Consider the following 21,561-nt stretch of genomic DNA (forward strand, 5'->3'; position numbering starts at 1 on the left):
CAATGAGCTATCCACTTCACACCCGTCAGAATGACTAAAATCAGCAGCATAAGAAACAACAGATGTCGGTGAGAATATGAAGAAATAGGAACCCTCTTCCACTGTTGGTGGGAATGCAAACTGGTGCAGCCACTCTGGAAAATAGTAGGGAGGTTCCTCAAAAAGTTAAAAAAAGAACTAACTATGATGCAGCAAATATTTACCCAAAGAATACAAAAATACTAATTCAAAAGGATGTATACACTCTGGTGTTCATAGCAGCATTATCTACCAGAGCCAAATTCTGGAAATAGCTCAAGTGTCTACCGACTGATGAATGGATAAAAAGGATGTGGTATATATGCACAATGGGAAATATTACTCAGCCATAAAAAATGAAATCTTGCCATTTGCAATGACATGGATGGAATTAGAGTTTTATGCTAAGTGAAATGAATCAGAGAAGGAAAACTACTTATTTTTGTTACTATCCTTAGTTCCTTTGGACTTTATAACTTTTAAAATAGATATAAATAAATTAATATATTAAAGAGCTTTAAAAGCTATGAAGTGATATACACATGCCACTTACTAATATATTCCTTAGAATATTTAATTTTAAATAGCATTAACTGAGTAGGTCTGTAGGATAAGACTATTACTAAGCTACATGTATTAGGTCAACATTTAGTGTTTTGTTTTTTTTTTTCTTGCAGTACAAGGAGCTCTGTGATTGAAGACTTCATTTACTGCCAGAGAATCATAAATACAGCTCAGTAGATCTTTCTGGTTAAGATTACAATGTAGTTTAAGCCATTTTGATATTTCATGCTGAAACTTAAAAAAATTACTCAACTATTAGTAATGAGAAGCACAGTTACAGTTAAATTATTCAAATGTAGATATAAAATTTGGATTCGTTTCTAGTCTCTAAATATATGCGTATGATAGTAACAGATGATTTAGATTGAGCTGTTGAATTTCAGATTTGTTTTAGTAATTTAGTTGACAGTAAATATATAATGAATATAATTATCAGAGATCCAAAAGAGAGAGCTGTTATAAATCAGCTGCATGAAAATCTAGAAAAAGGATTTGGGGGCAGGGTAGAGTTTGTCCTAATTATAAAATAATCAGCTTCTGGTTCTTGACTAATAAATGATGATATTGGGGGCATAAAATATTTTCCTATTGTGACTAAAAGAAGTGTAATTATTTCTAACAGAGTGAATGGCAGATGTGGAGCTATTCTTGCTGATGAAATGGGTTTAGGGAAAACATTGCAATGTATTTCGCTCATCTGGACTCTACAGTGTCAGGGGCCCTATGGAGGCAAGCCAGTAGTAAAGAAGACGCTTATCGTCACACCTGGAAGCCTGGTGAATAATTGGAGGAAAGAATTTCAAAAATGGCTAGGAAGTGAAAGAATCAAAATATTTCCTGTTGATCAGGTAAGAGACTTGTAACAGTTCAGCCTTGGTCATTTTTTAGATCTCTGTGCTTTTCAAATCAACACTGCAGTTTTCACTGTCTATGGGGTAGTTTTTCCAGTGCATGTAACTGCTCCAACTTCTTTGCAGGAAAATGGCATCTTGGCTTACAGTTTGGTTTTGAGTTAACATATTCTAATTAATGTCTGTCAGGAATATGTTGCTTGAATTTGATTTTATAGTTTCAGCCCATAATTTGTTAAATGCCACCTTTTTTTTTGTTGTTGTTTGTTTTTAGGACCACAAAGTAGAAGAATTCACCAGATCTCCATTTTATTCTGTTCTTATCATCAGTTATGAAATGTTACTTCGTTCTTTGGATCAAATTAAGAATGTAAAGTTTGGTCTTCTAATCTGTGATGAGGGGCATCGTTTGAAGAACAGTGCTATTAAGACAACTGCAGCCCTCATTAGCCTCTCTTGTGAGAAAAGAGTAATTCTAACTGGTCAGTATTTTTGGGAAGATATGATAGAATTTTTTCCTACTTACCATATAAGATTTGTAATATGCTTAGCATCCAAAGAATTGGTGGTGCTGGATGGAATTCATACCAATAAATCAATGGTAATCGAGTCTTGGTAGGATTCTGAATTTTCAAATTGCTATGTAATTTTCTGCAACCTACATTTTGGAGTTTTTGAAGAATAAGTACAATGGTATCATGGTAAAGAATGTAGGAGATGGGTCTGGACTGCCTTTGCTTGGTTCCTAAGTATGGTATTTATAGCTGTACAACTTGGGGCAAGTTAGTTAACTTCTCTTGCTTCAATTTCCTTATCTGTGAAATAAGGATAATAATACCATTTACTTCATAGAGCTTTTGTGAAGGTCAAAGGAATTAATTCACATAAAGTTCTTGGAAGACTACCTGACACATGGCAAATGCTTATTAATATAAGTATCCCTTGTTTTTATATGCATGTGCTGCATGCACCTAATTTATTACTGGCCAGACTAGCATGCTGGCCCAGACTATCTGAAAAGGTGGGATGGCCCATTTGTAAATACAAGAATCTTTTTCTACGCACTCCTTTTTAGCCTAGACTAGAATCAGGCCTGAGTAGCTCAATGTAGCTACTCTTCTACTTTCTTCTACACCTCACTTTGGTCTTATGTGGTCCTTCCAATTTCTGGAGAGTTATCCTTGTTTGAATGAGAGTTTCAACTCTCCGCTGCAGCTTGGTCAGTGGTTGACTCATACAGAGGTGAGTGGAAAATGCCAGAGCCCTTGCCTTTGGATAATTTCAGGACCAACCTTATGGTACAATTTATGTTCTGAGCCTCACTATAGTTTATCTCAGACTCAAGGAGGCCATTTTTGCTTAGTTTGTTCCCCTGCTAGTCTCTAATTCCATTATTCTCTTTCCCCTGAGAGCTCTCCCTTCATAAATGTTGTAGAGCCAAATCCCTGTCTCAGGCTCTACTCCTGGGGAACCCAGTCTAAGACACAAATCTTTTCTTGTATCAGTTATTGGCAGATGGGATCAGGCTATGAGTGGCTTGGGTTAATTTGCTGGGGTTGGATGAATGTCTGGAAGCCAGCCATAAGAATCCTTACACCTTTGTTTCCCCTCTTTCTTGCCTTTCTCATTCTGCCTATTTTTATTAGTCGTCATCATGGGTATTTATTTAAAGGCTAATTAACAAAAAGCATACCAACATAAATATATTTTCTCTAATTTTTTCAATTATGGGTCCAAAAATTTAGAACTGAGTGGATGTGTTAAAAAATTAACATGTATTAGTCCTGTTTGACCCATTTAATTTGAAGGGAAGTGATCATTAAATTCCCTGGCATTATAAAATGTATGTTGTCTTTGTTAATGAGTAAGTACATTTTTATTCACTTCTTATATATACCACTTATATTACCTCTGATATTATTTATGTTTTTGGACAAGTTTTTCTAGTCTGTTATTTGAATATCATCTGAAATTATACTGTTGGGCTATGCGGACTTATATGTCCTTTTGATGGAATTACTGAACATGCTAATGTTTCTTTGAAAATTAGCAAAAGTTATTGAGTGCATAATATATGCAGGGTATATTAATCTGCTTGTGTCAACCTTTAGGATTAGTGGAGATCTCAATCTGTTCTGAAAACTTTGACAGATAATAGGTGCCTTCACTGAGTCTTTACTAAGTGTTAGTCACTTTGCTATAGTGTGCACACAGTATCTCTGCTTTTCACTGTAATACCACCAGGGAAATTGTTATCTTTCCACTTTTATAAGTGAAAAAATTCTGAATTTAACTTAAAGAGCTTAAGAAACTTGTCCAGAGTCACACAGCTGTAATAATGTTAAGAATTACTAACAGTTACGGAACATTTATTGTGCTTTAGGCACTGTTCTAAGTATGGCATATGCATTAACTGATTTGATCCTCAAAGCCCTAGGAGCTCATTTTATAGAATAAACCGAGGTCTGTAGCTTGCTCAGGGTTACTCAGAGGGTAAATGATGCCGATGGGATTTGATCTCAGACTAGTCAAATTTCAGAACCTGTGTGCAACCACTATGCTGAATTTAGTACACAGTTAAAACCAGAGTTAAATGTTTATATGTTCTTAATATTTTTGTTCAACTGGATTTGGCTGCTTTTTCTCAGCCTTAAAGCCTATATTTTAGTTTTCTTAGGGGAGAGGGTACAATTGTCTACAAATATCTGTGACTGTAAAACGCAATCTTGACCTTTTCATCACTTTTTTCTTTAGGTACTCCAGTTCAGAATGATCTTCAAGAATTTTTTGCATTAATTGATTTTGTAAATCCAGGAATATTAGGCTCTTTGTCATTTTATAGAAAAGTATATGAAGAACCCATCATTATATCAAGACAGCCTTCTGCTTCTGAGGTATAATTTACTTTTGTAAATAGGTTTAAAAAAAAACAAAAACAAAACAGTATGTCCAGGAAAGTCATCCACAACTTGGGCATTCTTTAATTCTGGAAAAATTAAATTCGTGAATTCTTTATTTTTCCCACAGTCCTTCAACTCTTCTTGCATTTTATTTATTATTATTTATTCTTGCTTCAACTCTTCTCTAAGGACTTAGAAGGTCCTTAAAGGCCAACACAACAGACTGCTTTATTTTAGAAAGTATCACATTAAAAAAGTCATAAATAGGTACATCACAAAGAGTTATAAATGACAGTAAACCTGTAAAAATATTCATTTTTACTGCTGTTGATGAAATAACCATAAAATAACTTTTATACTCTTATGTTGATGTTTTAGTAGGTTCAATTTACATAGGAATAGCAAGTATAGATGAGAGTACTGTCCTCTACTGGTTGGAATGTAAATTGGTCCAACTGGAGACAGTTTGGCAGTATGTATCAAAAGCCTTAAAATTGTATATATTTTGTGGTATGGCAATACCACTTTTAGGAATTTATTATAAAGAAATACTCATAGATATTCTTAAAGATTTAGCTGTAAGGGTAAAAAAGTATAAAACTAAAGGAAATAAATTGTAAACAGACATTTCTAAAGGTAGGAAATTGGTTAAAGCAGAGTCTGTATATTTTAAACACAATGTATTTCATTAAATCTAAAATAATACCAATTCTAATATGCATCATTATTTTATGAACCACTAAGGAAAACATGCTATCAATTATAAGAAGTCATTGATTATAAAAGGCATCTCCTGAACTGGAGATGTTAATGTATAAAAAAAAAGTCTCTGAATTAATAAAATACGATAATCAGCGAGTATTTATTGAGCATTTCCCATAAACCAGAAAGTATACAAAATCATAGCTTATGAATATATTTAATACCATGGGAAATGTCCAAAATACATTATTTAAAAATAAAATCACATTCATTTATTTACCTAGTACTTACATGTGAAACACCTATAGTGGGGCAAATACAGTGTTAGATACTAGGGAATGTGGTGAAAAGCCAAACTGACCAGTGCCTTGTTCCCATGAAGCTTAAACTATAGAGATCCTATTTTTGTTACAAACAGGAAAATAAAAGTAAAAATAAAATGTTAAATACATTTACATATTAATATAAAGACAAGACTTGGAAGATGTACATAAAAGTCTTGACAGCAGTGGTTGTTTCTGGTGGATTTAAAGTTGGTTTTAATTTTCTTATTTTTGCATAACTGTTTTGCTTACCTATTCTGACTTTTCTTCAGTAAACCTATTTCTTTTGTAATAAAAGTTGAAGGTGGTTTTAATATAGGAGAATTTTTCATGATTTATATAGAAATGAATATATACATATGGGATTTTATTTTAAGCTTCATTGTGAAATTATGTATGCTCAAAAGAATTTAAACGTGTATTTCACTCATACTGTGAGTTTTGACTGTGGTAAAAACTTAGAAATGAACTAAAGGAAACAAACAAATTGGAAACTAACATTTCTAATGAACTATGTATACTGATTTTGAAAAATTTAGCTGTGCCTTGTGCCAGTAATTTCTTCTGGGCTTAATTTTAGGATCAATAACTTGTCAAAATATTTGCTTCCAAGAATTTACTGAATTAGTTCTTTGTTGATGATTTTAGGATGATGTACCGTGACAGTCTTCACATGAAAGAAAGCTTACTTTTAGAATAATTTAGTTTGTAGATTGTTGATTTCTGATGGTTCTTAATGGTGCCAATAAGCTTGCAAACAAGGATTAGGAGACTGGCTTCATTTAATTAAATGATTATGTTGAACATTTAAAGAGGTGGTAATTGTTTTTTCTATCCCAAACTCATACTGCATTTATTCTGTAAAGAAAATCTGAAGAGACATAATCAGTAAATGGTTTATTATTATAAAATGTTTAACATTCCTTTTAATTGCAAGTATTTTTTGTTTATAAACACTTTTAAGTCTGTGATTTTTCCACAGGAAGAAAAGAAGTTAGGAGAGAAAAGAGCAGTTGAACTTACTTGCCTCACTGGACTCTTTATTCTTAGAAGAACTCAAGAAGTCATAAATAAATATCTTCCACCTAAAATAGAGAATGTAGTCTTTTGCCGACCAGGAGCTCTGCAGATTGAGCTTTATCGAAAGCTGTTGAACTCTCAGGCTGTCAGGTTTTGCCTTCAAGGGTTGTTGGGAAATAGTCCTCATCTAATATGTATAGGAGCTCTTAAAAAACTGTGCAATCACCCCTGCCTGTTGTTCAACTCTATAAAGGTAAGTAGTGTATGAGATGTGTCGAGGATATGAGCTAAGCGTTCTGTGTATCTGAGAGGGCAGATAGGACCAATCCCAGGGGTTGCATTTGTGGGTTTTCCAGAAGCTTTACGGCCTCTCCTAGATGTTTCATCTGTACAGTTTATCCAGTCTTTTATCCGTTGAGAGCATGTCCATATTCATATGGATGTGGACAAATGGATGTGAGGCACTGCCTTCTAGACTGTGCCCCATGTCTTTTGGTATCTTGTCTAATACTTTGCTGTGGTTTCTCTCCCTATTTTAGGTATATAGCCAATCAGTTTTGTTTAGCGCAAATATAAAATTTACCATGGAAAATAATGTATTTTTTTTCACATATAAAAGTAATACATGATACATGTTGCATGAAGTTTATAAAATTCAGAAAATCAGAAGAAAATTGAAGTCATCTGCTGGTTAGAATTTAAATTGGCACCACTGAGAGATAGCTGGCAGTGTGTATCAAGCCTTAAAGTCATATATGTTTTGTGGCCTGGCAATACTTTTAGGAATTTATTATGAAGAAATAAAACTTTCTAGCCAGAACCCCCCCCCCCCCATATTTTGGTAATAATTATCTTAGCCAATACCTAATAAGCACTTATCATATACCAAACATGAAATACTTTTCTAGCATTATTTTATTTATTCTTTACAAAGCTCTGTGGAATAAGTATTGTTATTACCATCCCCACTTTTTGGTGAGGAACAGGGGCTCAAAGATAGGCATATATAATCTTATTTTAGAGAAACTTTTTTTTTTTTTAAGACTTTTTTATTTGAGAGACAGAGTATGAATGGGGTTAAGCAGAGGGAGAGGGAGACACAAACTTCAGCAGGGAGCCCAATGTGGGGCTTGATTCCAGGATCCTGGGATCACGACCTGAGCCTAAGGCAGACGCTTAACTGATTGAGCCACCCAGGCTTCTCTTGTTCTAGAGAAACTTAATTTTAATGATGTTATGCTTACTATTTTAAAATCTACTTTTTTCACTAAATAAATTGTAAACACTTCCCCAATTTAGATATCTTCTCCAAATATGATTTTTAATGGTTATATAGTTGAGCCAACCATTTGGATACTTAACAAACATAAGGCAGTTTGGAATATAGTGAGAGTTTTCTGTTTTAGAGTTATCCAGATCCAGAATGCCTGGCCAAAGAAGTTACATAACAACTATTGATACTCTGTTATCCACAGCTCATTCCTAACATTTTATTAGAACAATTTTGTTGTTATTTTTTTCTTTAAACAGTAAAATAATAATTTGCAAGCAAGACAAAAGAAAACCTGTGGATGCTGTATTATGCTTGAGGTCATTAGTTATATATTTAGAAAATGCAGTGTTCTAACCAGAATTCTTCAGGTTTATCCTAAATGAGTTATATTTACATAGTTTATCATAGGAGAAGTCTGTAACTCTTTACTGGCAGGATTATAACAATTTATTAGTCAACTTTTTAAGAAACATTTTATACGCAGTAATAAAAACTAAACCCTTTGGGCGTGATGCCCAGCAAAAATAGAAGCCAAAAATTCTTCCTTAAAAGGTAGACTTTATCTTAGCCCAGAATGCACCAGTTAACTAGTAGTAGGCATAGAATACTACAAGCTTCCAAAAGGGTACATAATTTACAACTTGAGCCTCACTTGGTTAAGTCTTTCCTTTAACATCTTAGCAAATAAGGATCAATAGAAAGTGGCTGAAATGAGCCTTCCACATGTATAAGTAACCTTTAAACAGTGTTTTTATATATATGTTCCTGTTGAAACTAGGTTATTTTCCTAAATTCAGTCAAAGTAATGGGTTTCTTTTCAGGAAATGTGAGTGAAATGTAACCAAAACTAATAGTAATTTGTGCATTATAATCTGGAAAGCTTTAAAACTACACTTGTCCAGACCTCAACACATATGGACTGATTCCAAATCTCTGAGAGTAGGACCCAAATATGAGGATTTGGAAAACGTGATTCCTCAAGTGATTTGCTTACATGTTCCTGGCTGAGAACTTGTGCCGTAGGATCACCATCTCCCTTGAATTTTGATTTACTATTCACATGACAACTTTCTGCTAATGATTTGGCCTTCCTTGTGGTTTTCTAGAATGCGTTAGACCAGTTGGTTTATATAGGCAGGTCTCCTTTGAAAGTCAGTAAATTTATGTTCTGACTTAATCTCTCAATTTGATTAGTATGGCTCATTTGCCTAGAGCTTAAGCACATTCAGTTTCTGAACATGGAAAGTTGTAGACTGGATCCTGGGTCTGTGGTCCTTTGATGGCCTCTCCAATGTGTAAGCATTTTAGCAGACCTAATCTGAAGAAGCCAGCAACTGTCTCTTTCTCCTTGTAAAAGTGTGATTTTACAATCCCAGCTGTGATTTTAATATCTTAGAGTTCCAGGTATTTTTAATCAAGTGACTTTACCCAACTATTGCTGTATTTTGAGACTAACTCAAGTTAAAATTAATACTTAGTGCCCAGCATCTTATACAGCAGTGCCCCTATGATGTTCCTGGAATTATTATTTTAAAAAATATTTATTTATTTGAAGGAGAGTGAGCCCAAGAGAGCATGCACAAGAGTAGGGAGGTAGGGGCAGAGGGAGAGAGAGAGAGAGAGAGAGAGAGAGAAGAGAGAGAGAGAGAAAGAGAATCCAAGAAGATTCCCTGCTGAGTGTGGAGCCTGATGCAGGACCCAGGACCCTGAGATCATGACCCAAGCTGAAATCAGTGTCAGACGCTTAACCAACTGAGCCACCCACGCGCCCCTGTTCCTGGAATTATTAAAAAGGGAATACAACACACATGAAAACATAAGTATAATAAAGTATTTAGGTAACTTCTCAATTAAATAAGGTCAAAGCTGAAATGTACTTTGTAACCATAAAGTTTAAGAGTCAATGTCTGCTACCCCCCATCCCAAAAAGGGCTGTAAGTAATCAGGTGGAATTTGCATTGAGTCCTTAGGATTGGGATAATTGGACAGAAAAATGAGGACGCATTCCAGGCAGGTGGAGTACGTTGAACAAAGTTTCAAAACCAGTGACAAATCCAGCAAATGTGTGAGAGAGGAGACCAGCCAGCCTCAGAAATTTAATCTAAAAAGTGATGTCGTGGGAACCCTGGGTGGCGCAGCGGTTTGGCGCCTGCCTTTGGCCCAGGGCGCGATCCTGGAGACCTGAGGTGGATCGAATCCCACATCGGGCTCCCAGTGCATGGAGCCTGCTTCTTCCTCTGCCTATGCCTCTGCCTCTCTCTCTTTCTCTCTCTATCATAAATAAAAAAAAAAAAAAAAAAAAAAAAAGTGATGTCGTTATTAATGAATGTATTTCTAGTTTTCTAGAATTTCTAGTATTCACATGTCAGCTAGGTGCTTTTGGAGGAGGAACTTCAGAGGTGCCGATAATCACGTTGGAATAAAATTATTCTAAAAACTATTAGTAATATAAACAAATATTTTAAGTAAGAATAAATTTCTCTGTTAACTTAGGGCAGCATTGTTCCTTCTTGCAGAAGAAGTTGATAAGCTTGAGTAAACTCTTATGCTTGATTCTGAGTATAACCTGGGAGGTGCTGTGAGAAGCCCTCAAATCAGGAAAGAAAAGTAATAGAGGGAAGGGAGAGAAGAGGGGAGAAGGGACCTCAGTGATGAGAAATCTCAGGGTTTGGGAGAGAACAGACGTGTATCACTGCATGCTGGTTTCCTCTCTCAGTTTCTCTGCTGTTCCCCACTTCCCCCTTCCCAAGGAACGAATAGGTGGGCAGTGATGCTGCCCCCTAGGGCGAAGATCGGCGCTAGAGGACTGCTTCAGAACCACTCTGTGTTGAACTCAGCAGAGTGCTCGTTACCTTTTTCAAAAATGACTGAATCAGTAACCTATAAAGATTTACATAGTAGTTAGCTTGATTTTTTTCAGGTAGATATTAATCTTCACTACCTCCCCAACCCCCCGTAATTTTAGCATTTTTTCCTCCTAATTAACAGAACAAACATGAACCAGTGTTAACAGTCATCCTTTTGAATAGGAAAAAGAATGTAGCTCAACTTGGGATGGAAAGGAAGAAAAGAGTCTGTATGAAGCCTTGGTGGATGTGTTCCCTGCTGATTACAACCCTCTCATGTTTTCGGAGGAAGAATCAGGAAAACTACAGGTGCTGTTGAAGCTCTTAGCAGTTATCCATGAACTTCGTCCTACTGAAAAGTAAGTGGCCGATTTAATGAACTTGCTTATAAGCGCTCATGGAATTTTGGCTTAGATTATCCTTCCTCTCTTCCTCCTCCTTTGGGATCATGATCTTTATTTAAGAAAACTAAATCTAAAGTAAATACATATATTCACAATAACCCAGAGATGTCTTTTGATTTTTAACACCTGATTTGTTCCTTAATCTCTTTCAGAAACCCTTCTTCTTTTCTGTCTCTCGGATGTTGACCTTTTTTGGGTTTCTCTCTGGCTGCCGCCTTGCTCCAAATAACCTTCCTTGGTTATCTCTACTCCCCTCATTTCAACTCTCATTCATACAGTATTGATTCCAAGTCTATAACTCTGGTCCACCCTATCTTCTCCTTCCCATGTCCTTTTTTCTTATAGCAGGCATCTGAATCTCCTGATGGCATGTCAGGCGTTAAGCTGCAGGTATCCCCAGCAGCTTCATCATTTGCCATTGCAGACCTGATCCATTTTCATCATTCATTGGCTTGATGAATGACACCATAATCCAGCAAAAATTCTAGTTCTTCTAGATTCATTTTTCTCCTTCACTCACCCAACACTGTCGATCACTAAATTCTGTTGCTCTTTTTTTTTTAAAAAGATTTTATTTATTTATTCATGAGAGATACAGAAGCAGAGACACAGGCAGAGGGAGAAAGAAGCAGGCTCCCTGCAGGGAGCCCGATGGGGGACTTGATCCCAGGACTCCAGGATCAAGACCTGAACTGAAGGCAGGTGCTCATCCGCTGAGCCACCCAGGCATCCCTGATCATTATTTCCTAATCTTAGAACCCACCTCCTTTCCGGTACCAAGATTTTTGTTTTGACTCTTGTAACTAATGATTTGGGTTATGATGGTCTCTAATTAGCTACTTTCCTCTTACTTTCAACCTTATTACACTATCAGCATTGCCCTAAATTAGATTTCTGAAATACAAATGTGAACATATCACTCTCCTTCCTTAAAAATCCTTTGAAGACTCCTAATTGTCTTCCAGGAGTTTCTGAAATCTTTAAGCACATTTGGCAAGACTTTTCATGTTCTGGCTTATGCTGTATTTTCTGGCTTTGTCTCCCACCTCTCCTTCATGCTTACCATGCGATCTAGTCATACCAAACCACCTGCAGGACCTGTCATTTCCTCCGCCTCTTACTCTCTGCTCGTACGTGGCGCAGGTTCTTATGCCTCCACGGCCTTCACTTCTCATTCACCTGGCCAGCTGCTTCTCTTCATTAAGACTCAGGTCAGAGTCTTCCTTTCAGAAGCTCCTGGCCTCAGATTGAGTTAGATGCCCCTCTTCTGCTCTCCCTTTGTATCTTCTCACATTATATTATAATGTTAGTTCTCACATATTAGTACTTATAGTACAGGGACTGTGTCTTTTTTTTTCTTTTCATTTTTTTTAATAAATTTATTTTTTATTGGTGTTCAATTTGCCAACATACAGAATAACACCCAGTGCTCATCCCCTCAAGTGCCCCCCTCAGTGCCCGTCACCATTCACCCCCACCCCCCGCCCTCCTCCCCTTCCACCACCCCTAGTTCGTTTCCCAGAGTTAGGAGTCTCTATGTTCTGTCTCCCTTTCTGATATTTCGTACCCTTTTCTTCTCCCTTCCCTTATATTCCCTTTCACTATTATTTATATTCCCCAAATGAATGAGAACATACAATGTTTGTCCTTCTCTGATTGACTTACTTCACTCAGCATCATACCCTCCAGTTCCATCCACGTTGAAGCAAATGGTGGGTATTTGTCGTTTCTAATGGCTGAGTAATATTCCATACATAGACCACAGCTTCTTTATCCATTCATCTTTCGATGGACACCGAGGCTCCTTCCACAGTTTGGCTATTGTGGACATTTGCTGCTATAAACATCGGGGTGCAGGTGTCCCGGCGTTTCATTGCATCTGAATCTTTGGGGTAAATCCCCAACAGTGCAATTGCTGGGTCGTAGGGCAGGTCTATTTTTAACTCTTTGAGGAACCTCCACACAGTTTTCCAGAGTGTCTTAATTATCTTTGTCACAAACTGTGTGAATTAAGGCAAAATTACAGAGAAAATATTGTAAAATAGTAATTACATTTAATTGTCAAGTGATCTTGCATAACCTCTTTGGAGCATTTATAATATCATTTGACTTGTACATATTTTTAGGTTTATTTTTCATAACAATGAAGGAATTAAAGTAAGGAACACTTCTATGAGGTGTTTAATATAGTTTGATTAAAATGTTTCATTAGGTAATATTTCATATGTACAAAAGAACATGTGTAATATATATGTGCAGATGTGGGGGCACCTGGGTAACTCAGTTGGTTAAGCGGCAGGCTCTTAATTTCAGCTCTGATTATGATCTCAGGGTCTTGAGATCTCAAGAGCGTCACGTAGGGTTCCACGCTCAGCAAGGAGTCTGCTTGAGGATGCTTTCTCCTTCTGCTCTCTCTCTCTCTCACTTGTTCTCAAATAAATAAATTTTGTGATCTAGTTTGAATTTATGAATGTATACTTTTACTCAGACTTAACTATTTGCATTTTTTTTTTAACTGGATCCTTTTTTCCTTCTTAGGAGGAGGGGATAGATGATGGTTACTGGACAAGGAGTAATGAGTGAACAGTTTTAGGGAAAATGAGAAGAGATAAGGTATTAATATACATGTGAAAATTTATCCCTGAGATATAAACAGAGTTTCCCTCTTGTGGGAAGAAAGGAATGACGAGGAAAAGCATAATTTGGAGGCAGAGTAGGGATAGGATAATTTTGACTGTGGGTCCGTAAAACTGTGTCCTATCTTGTCCTATGAGAGAAGAAGAAACACGTCCATCAGTAGCATAGGATGGGTGTTCGTTCTGCTTTACATTATCTGAAGAGATCCTCTTGCCCCCAGCCCTTTTAAAAATTGTGGTAAAATACATATTACATGAATCTACTCTCTTAACTATTTCTAAGTGCACTGTTCAGTGTTGCTAGGCTCATTCACATTGTTGTACAACCAATCTTCCTAACTCTTTTCATCTTGCAAAACAGAAGCTGTACCCGGTGTATAACAACTCCCCATTCCTGCCTCTCCCTCAGTTCCTGGCAACTACCCTTCTGCTTTCTGTTGCTGTGAATTTGAGTACTCAAGGTCCTCATAAAACTGGCATCATACAGTGTATTGTCTTTTTGTGACTGGCTTATTTCACTGACGTTAATGCACTTGAGCTTCATATTGTAGCATGTATCAGATTTCTTTCCTTTTTAAGGCTGAATATTATTCCATCGTGTTTATTATTGTGGAAATATTATTTCCACATTTCGTTTATCCAGTCATCTGTTGATGGGCCCTTGGGTTGCGCCACCTTTTGGCTATTGCAAATAATGCTGCTATGAACATGGATGTGCAAATATGTCTTCAAGACCCTGCTTTCAAAAAAAAAAAAAAAAAGACCCTGGTTTCAGGAGCACTTGGGTGGCTCACTTGGTTAAGCATCCGACTCCTGATCTCAGCTCAGGTCTTGATCTCAGGATTGTGAGTTCCAGTCCTATGTTGGGCTCCATGCTGGGCGTTGAGCCTACTTTAAAAAAAAAAAAAAAAGGGCCCTGCTTTTGGTTCTTTTGGTTGTATACCCAAAAGTGGAACTGTTGGCTTACTTGGAAATTCCTTTTAAATTTTTTGAGGAACCACCATACTACTTTTCATAGCAACTACACCATTTTACGTTCCCACCAGCAGTGCACAAGATTTCTAATTTCTCCACGTTCTTCTCACCAAGACTGTGATTTTGTTTTTTGATAACAGCCATCGTAATGGGTGTGAGATAGTATCTCCTTGTGCTTTTGATTTGCCTTTCCCTGATGATGAGTGTTGTTGGGCATCTTTTCACCTAACTGCTGGCGATTTGTGTATTTTCACTGGAAGAATGTATATTTAAGTTCTCTGCCATTTTCTAATTGGGTTGTTTTTTAGGTGTTGAGGTCTGGCCCTTTTTTCCTATGGCCAACTGGATGTAGAGGCCAGGCTTTCCAGGGCTGGGCTGCCTATGCACAAGCATTCTAAGCCTTTAAAGATACGTGGCTAGAAGTGACACCGTTTGGTTTCAGGGATAATATTACTGTCTTCACTGTAACTTCTGTACTACCACTAACTTGAACCAGACAGTTATATTTGAGATCTTCAGGAAGAACTCTTTTAGTACATACAGTGTTTTTGTGCAGGTTAAGGTTAAGGTGTATTATAACTGGGTGGAGGCATAGCTGAGAACTCTTGACTTGTCCACCAGGTGTCCCTTTTATGGAATTTTTAAAAAGGAAACTTCAAAATTTAAAAACATTTATTTTCCCTCCTGGTTGTTACGTTCATTCACTAGGCTTCACAGCTTGGCAAGCAGGGTTTATGTTGCATCCCTTGTGCATCACTTGGATGGAGACTTTGCTGGGTGCACCTTGCACCCAGATGTCAGTTGCTTTATGGGATAGTCTAAATCTATGAAGAGAAAATGAACAGTCTTGTTTCAAAAGTGATATGTACTTGTGTGTGTGTGTGTGGGCGGGGGGTGGTGGTGGTGGTGGTGGTGCTCTAGACCTCTAAAGGAGGATTGTTGGAGATTCCTTAGTCAGTCACCTGTCACATCAGTCTGTATCTAGCCTTGTAAGAACCTATTGGGGGAAAATATTAAGCTGGATTTTTTTTTTTTTTTTTTTTTGTCTAGTGAAGCTGTATCAGAAAGAGTGTTTAGGTAATGTTATTCATCCCTATAGTGTTGCTGGGTGAACTGGGGAGACTCCAGGCCCTGAGGCCTCCATCTTGCCCGCCAGGGGACATGACTGGAGGCTCTTGGTCTTGTTCATCATAACATAGTGGTTGAGCGAGCGGTTTAAGTGAAGAGATTTTTAAAGTGAGAGTACACTCTGGAAATGGGAGAGTGGGTGGGCTCAAGGGAGAAGCTTGGGTCTCTATCTTTTATTGACAGTTGTTACCTGAGGGGTGGGGTACTTATTTGGGGAGAGGATTTCTTTGGGAGCAGGGTTTTACACCTTTTGTCCCTTACCTGGTCAGAGTCTTGGGCCTTCTTTGTCTGGGGCCTGTCTGGTTTGATCTGGCTTCTTGTGGCTTTGCTTGTGGAATGCTGCCAGGATGGGTCACTAGCTTTCTTCGGGTCACTAGCTTTCTTCACAACAGGTCTTGACCCCCTCCCCCTTTTGCTGACCTCCAAGTATTCTGTTAAAGCCTAACTAACTGCTGACTGTAACAGTAATAGAGGAAGGAAAAATGACTGAAATAATATGGAAATGATTGGAATTATGGTAGATTGCAAAAATGGTCTAAGTTCTCCTCCATGTATCCATGTTCCTTTGCTAGATAATTTTGAGTGACTTCCCACTGTGCCTCTGAGCTCAGCCACATGACTTGAATTGGACCATGCAGTGTTGGCAAATGTGGCAGAAAAAGGGACTTGCAAAGATCTTGTGCATTGAGGCTTGTCCTCCCTTGGGTACCTGTGAATAAGCCTTGGCTGCCTGGTGACCAGGCAGTTGACTACGGATACGTACGTGAGTCACTCTAGCCACAGCCACAGAGGAACCTCCTAGCTGAGCCCAACCTAAATTGCCAACCTACTGTTTGTTTGTTTATTTATGATTCTGTTTATTTATTTGAGAGTGATTTGAGAGAAATTTATTTGAGAGAGATTGGACACAAGCAGGAGTATGTGAGGGATCGAGAGAGATGGAGAAGCAGACTTCCTGCTGAGCAGGGAGCCTGTGAAGCTTGATCCCAGGACCCTGGGATCATGACCTAAGCCAAAGGTAGACACTTAACTGACTGAGCCACCCAGGCATCCCCACCAGCCTACTGTTAAAAAATAAAATTCAAACATGTACATTTTAAGATCTAATTGGCTTTATTAAATGATTCATGAATCAGGCAGCACCATCTAGCAAGAAGTAGAGGGGAGCTCTTCTGAGCTTAGCTAACAAAGGTTTTATTTTTTAAAGATTTTATTTATTCATGAGAGACACAGAGAGAGACAGAGACAAAGAGACACAGGCAGAGGGAGAAGCAGACTCCCTGAGGGGAGCCCGACGTGGGACTCAATCCCAGGACCCTGGGGTCATGCTCTGAGCCGAAGGCTGATGCTCAACCACTGAGCCACCCAGGTGGCCCCAGTAAAGTTTTAACGGCAGAGAGGCAGGGAGGGAAGAAAGAAATTTATCAGCAAGGAATGGATTATCTAAGCTGACTTGCTGTCCTAAGGGGAGTGGAGGGGTCTATCAGTAAACTTCCTAGTATTGACTAGGAAGTTCCATGTAGACTGGTTTATAGGTTACATTCCTGGGGGACTGAAACTGCAGTTACGTTAGTGATTAAGTCTTGGTTCCTGACTTGGGGTCTTGACCTAAGTGATGCCATTTTGGGTCTGGGTTTTCTTTTTAATTCTGTAGTTTGTGAGCTAAATATAAAGTAAATGGTTGTTGTTTTAAGCCACTGGACTTTGGGATGGTTATTATGTAGCAAAAAGTAACTGGTACAGAAATACAAATCTAAATTATTGTTGGATTATCTTTTCCTTCTTAGTGTAGATAATTTAAAAAATTGTAACTTTAAAATTGGCTTTATTTCTTGCTTTATAATTAAAACTTTAAAATTTGCTTTTATTTTCTAGTGCTAATAATATATAGGAGATAGTCTTGACTTTATTTTTAATTTTCGCTTAATTATTGAACGTCGGCTATTATAATAAATACTGGTTTTACTTTTTACATTATTTTATGGTTTAAAATTTTCTTTTTCAAGATGTTAAAAGGCTCATTATAAAATATCAGGCCCTAGTTCTTCTCTCCCTCTGCATCCTGTTTCTTAGTGCAATCACCAGTATTGCCAGCTCATGTGCTGTCACTGCTCTCTTGTCACATCACATTTTCAGCTTCAGAATTTCCTTTGGTTCTTTTTCAGTAATTTCTCTTTGTTGATGTTCTTGTTTTGTCATACATAGTTTTCCCAGTTTCCTTTAGTCCTTTGTCCAGTTTTTTCCTTTAGCTCTTTGAGCATGTTTAGGAGAGTTATTTTAGTCTTTTTTCCACAAGCATATGTTTCTTCCAGGACAATGTCTGGAGACTTATTTTGTTCCTTTAAATGGGTCATGTTTTCCTCTTTTTTCCTTTTAAATGTCTTAATTTCTGTATGAGCCTCACCCCTGTTTCTTCTAAAACCTTAGTTTTCATGTTCTATTCCGCAGGCAGTGATTTCTTGCACCCCCCACCCCTTCCCGTGGCTTCCCCTAGCTGAGATCCTAGCTGCTTCTGGTCATCTGAACTCTGAGTTAGGTAACACTGGTAGATACCAACCCCTCAAGTACCCTGCAGACAGGTTAGGACTTTGCAGATTCAGTTCACTAAAGGGAACAAGGGGATTGGCTGCCATCTTCCAAACCAAACTGTACTGGGGAGGGAGTAGGGCAAGGGTGGGTAAAAACACCATGAAATTTCCTACCGTATTTTAAATATGGCTTTTTCTTGATTAAGCATTTATTTGTTGTTGTAGATTTTTGATTTCCAGAGCCCCTATAAAATTATTTCAGTCTGTTTCTGGTTGTTCATTTAATGTTTCTATGACGTAAAAAGGACCCGGAACTTCCTAGTCCATCTTGCTGATGTTACTTGTCTCATCCATTTTTTATTTTATCTAATGACTTCCTCTTGTGATTCATGAGAATCTAATGCTCTTATGTCCCCTCCACTCCCTTTCATCCTTTCAAGACAGTTACATCACAGCTTCTGGTTAAATTAGCATTTAATACTTCTGTTATAATAAAGTTGTTATTCACTGCTAAGCCAAATAGCTTACCATGATTGCATTTTCTATCTTGAACAAGTTTTTAGTAGCCCTCTTAGAGTTACTGGTTGCCTTTTTTTTCTTTTTACTTCTTCTCCCCATTTGCTTTATTGTTTGTAAGTATTATAAAGTCTTCCTATATATAACCTTCATTACCTTTCAGTGCCTTTTTCCTATTAGTCTGTAACTTCTTTTGTATTTTCTTTGTCTTCTCCCTTGTCCTCTGCCCTCATGCTACAATTTGAACCAGTCATTCTGAAATTGTGCTGCAGAGCTGTCATCCTGGGACTTTGCTTAACCATCATCTAGAATTTTTTTTTTTTCTTTTCTGTGTTGTACCTTATGTTTCCTGGGTTTCACATTTTACTGGAGCACATCTTGCAGTAGCTTCCTGAGACAGAGGAGATGGAAGGGAAATCATTTTTACTTTGTGCTTGTCTGAAACTTAGTCCTTGACCAACGACTTGGCATGGTTCTAAAATTCTAAAGTGAAACAGTGTTCTTCTAGAGCTTTGAAGGAAGTACTTTACATGTCTTCTAGCTTTTCCAGTTGAGGTGTGATGCCTTCCTGATTTTTATCCTTTGCTTGTAACTTGTATTTTCTCCGTGAAAGCTATAGCTGCTTTTTTAAATTTCTCATGCTTTGAGTTATAATCTTGATGTGCCTTAATTTGGATCATTTTTTCATTTATTGGGTTGGGAACTTCAGTAGGTCCTTCCAGTCTGAAGACCCCATGTCTGGGAAATATTCTCTCTTTCAAAACAATTTCTTTTGTTTTCTTTGGAATTTTTGTTAGTTAGATACTGAACCTCATTGACTGATACTCTAATTCTTTTATCTTTTCTCTCTTATTGGTCATCACTTTTTTAAAAAAAGATTTTATTTATTTATTTGACAGAGCAAGCACAAGCCAGGGGAGCAGCAGGCAGAGGTAGAGGGAGAAGCAGAATCCCCACTGAGCAGGGAGCCCAACATGGGACTCTATCCCAGGACCCTGCGATCATGACCTGAGCCACCCAGGCGCTCCATCGCCTTTTTTTTTTCCCCACCTATTTCCTGGCATACTCTCTTGTTATTATGTTCCAACTCTCCTGTTAAATTTTTATTCTGATTGTCATTTAAAATTTCTAAGATATTTTCTTATTTTTGATTATTCTTTTTTATTGCCTTCTCTTCTTGTGAATGCATCTCTTACTTGAGGATATTAATTATTTTCTTAAAGATGTCTCCTGTTTCCTCCATTGCTCTGTTTTATGGTTATCTTCTTTTCTGTTTATTTGCTTTGGTTTCTATTTTTCACGTTGGAGCCTCACCACAAATAGTTGGTGATCCTTGGTGTCCATTCATATTTAAGAGTGATGCAGTAAAACATTTACTAAACACTCTGTCCGAGCAGGGCTGGTTGACTGGTGGCCTTCACTGGGTAATTAAGTAGTAAACTGGCTGGACCTTTTCTCTGGGGTCATTTAAGTCATCCCAGAGATGAATCTTTCAGTACTATCTTTTTGGGGATGGGATATGAGAGGGATACCTGGTTACTGGTGTTTTGGGAATTGGCAGTAAAAGGGAACTGGGATCTATCCAGTATGCAGACTTTCATTTTGATTTGTCACTATATCCTTGCCTTCTAGAGTCCTCTGGTCTCAGTTTTCTTTGGTTTACTTTCTCCAGAGTATAAACACACTAGCTGAGAAAGAATAGTCCGCTGGTTACATGGGAGTAGAGTATGGGCTCTGTTTACCAGTGCTCTTATAATGGCGGCAGTCTAAACTCCTTCCTTCTGAGGTGTCTTAGGATTCTCTGATGTGAATAAATTTGCTCTTGTTTCTTATTAGAATCTCTCCCTTCAGGCACTTAGGTTTTATGTTCTCTATACTCCCTAAGCAAGTCGCCATTCCTTTATTCTCTATTTTCACATGTAGGTATCTCCTTGTTTTATCAAAGGTAGAGTTATTTCTATTTCTCATTGTACTGTTTTTAGAGTGGCTTCAGAGAGATGAAAAAAGATCTTTATTCCAGTTAAAACTAGAAGTCTCTTAGATATTGATTTAAAAATTGAATTTGAAGGAGAACCTATATTTTAATCGTACAGGGTCATTGCTGCATGTTCTATAAATATCACTGGTAGTACCACTGTAGTATTTTCCTTCAGTGAAAAAAATCTAACACTGCTTTAAAATTGTATATAAAGGCTCTTCTTTTTGATTGGCAGGGTGGTGTTGGTATCCAACTACACACAAACCTTGGATATTCTACAAGAAGTATGCAAGCGTCATGGATATACTTATACAAGACTTGATGGACAAACACCAGTCTCCCAAAGACAGCAAATTGTTGATAGTTTTAATAGTAAATACTCTTCTGATTTTATTTTTTTGTTAAGTTCAAAAGCTGGTGGTGTGGGACTTAACCTTATTGGAGGATCTCACTTAATTCTCTATGACATTGATTGGAATCCAGCCACTGATATCCAGGTATGACTATTTATGCATTAAATACACATTATAGAATGTGTACTCGGGAGACTATGCCTGCTGGGGATATGAGGATGAGGAGGATGTATAATAACTGCTGTGTACTGAGCTCTTACTTTCTATCAGGCATTCTATAAGTGCTTTACATATATGTGATCTTCATCATAGTTCTGCAAGTGTGGGTATTATTAGCCCTGTTTTACAGATGAGGAGATGGAAGCTTGTTCTGGGCCACATAACCTGTCAGAGGCAGAGCCAGGATTCAGACCCAAGCCTGTGTATCTCTAGTCTATACTACACAGTTGGGCCTTTGGGATGCTCATGACTACCAGGGAAAGACAACAAAGTGTTGTAGACACTTTTATCAGGGTTTGTAGATGGTATAATAAAGATATTAAATTA

At 37.5% G+C, this 21,561-nt stretch overlaps 1 protein-coding gene across 6 annotated transcripts in view; it reads left to right on the forward strand.

The window, feature by feature from the left end:
- Positions 1 to 21,561, forward strand: part of RAD54B (RAD54 homolog B) — a 100,898-nt gene that overhangs the window by 61,184 nt on the left and 18,153 nt on the right. For all 6 annotated transcript variants that reach the window (XM_077876235.1, XM_077876232.1, XM_077876233.1 and 3 more), the window contains 6 exons: positions 1,205 to 1,430; positions 1,708 to 1,915; positions 4,188 to 4,327; positions 6,341 to 6,631; positions 10,681 to 10,856; positions 20,898 to 21,159. In XM_077876235.1, coding sequence (XP_077732361.1) covers positions 1,205 to 1,430; positions 1,708 to 1,915; positions 4,188 to 4,327; positions 6,341 to 6,631; positions 10,681 to 10,856; positions 20,898 to 21,159 — 1,303 coding nt within the window. The remainder of the gene's footprint in view (positions 1 to 1,204; positions 1,431 to 1,707; positions 1,916 to 4,187; positions 4,328 to 6,340; positions 6,632 to 10,680; positions 10,857 to 20,897; positions 21,160 to 21,561) is intronic.

Source organism: Canis aureus, chromosome 28 (genome assembly GCF_053574225.1).
Source record: "Canis aureus isolate CA01 chromosome 28, VMU_Caureus_v.1.0, whole genome shotgun sequence".
NCBI classification, from domain to species: Eukaryota; Metazoa; Chordata; class Mammalia; order Carnivora; family Canidae; genus Canis; species Canis aureus.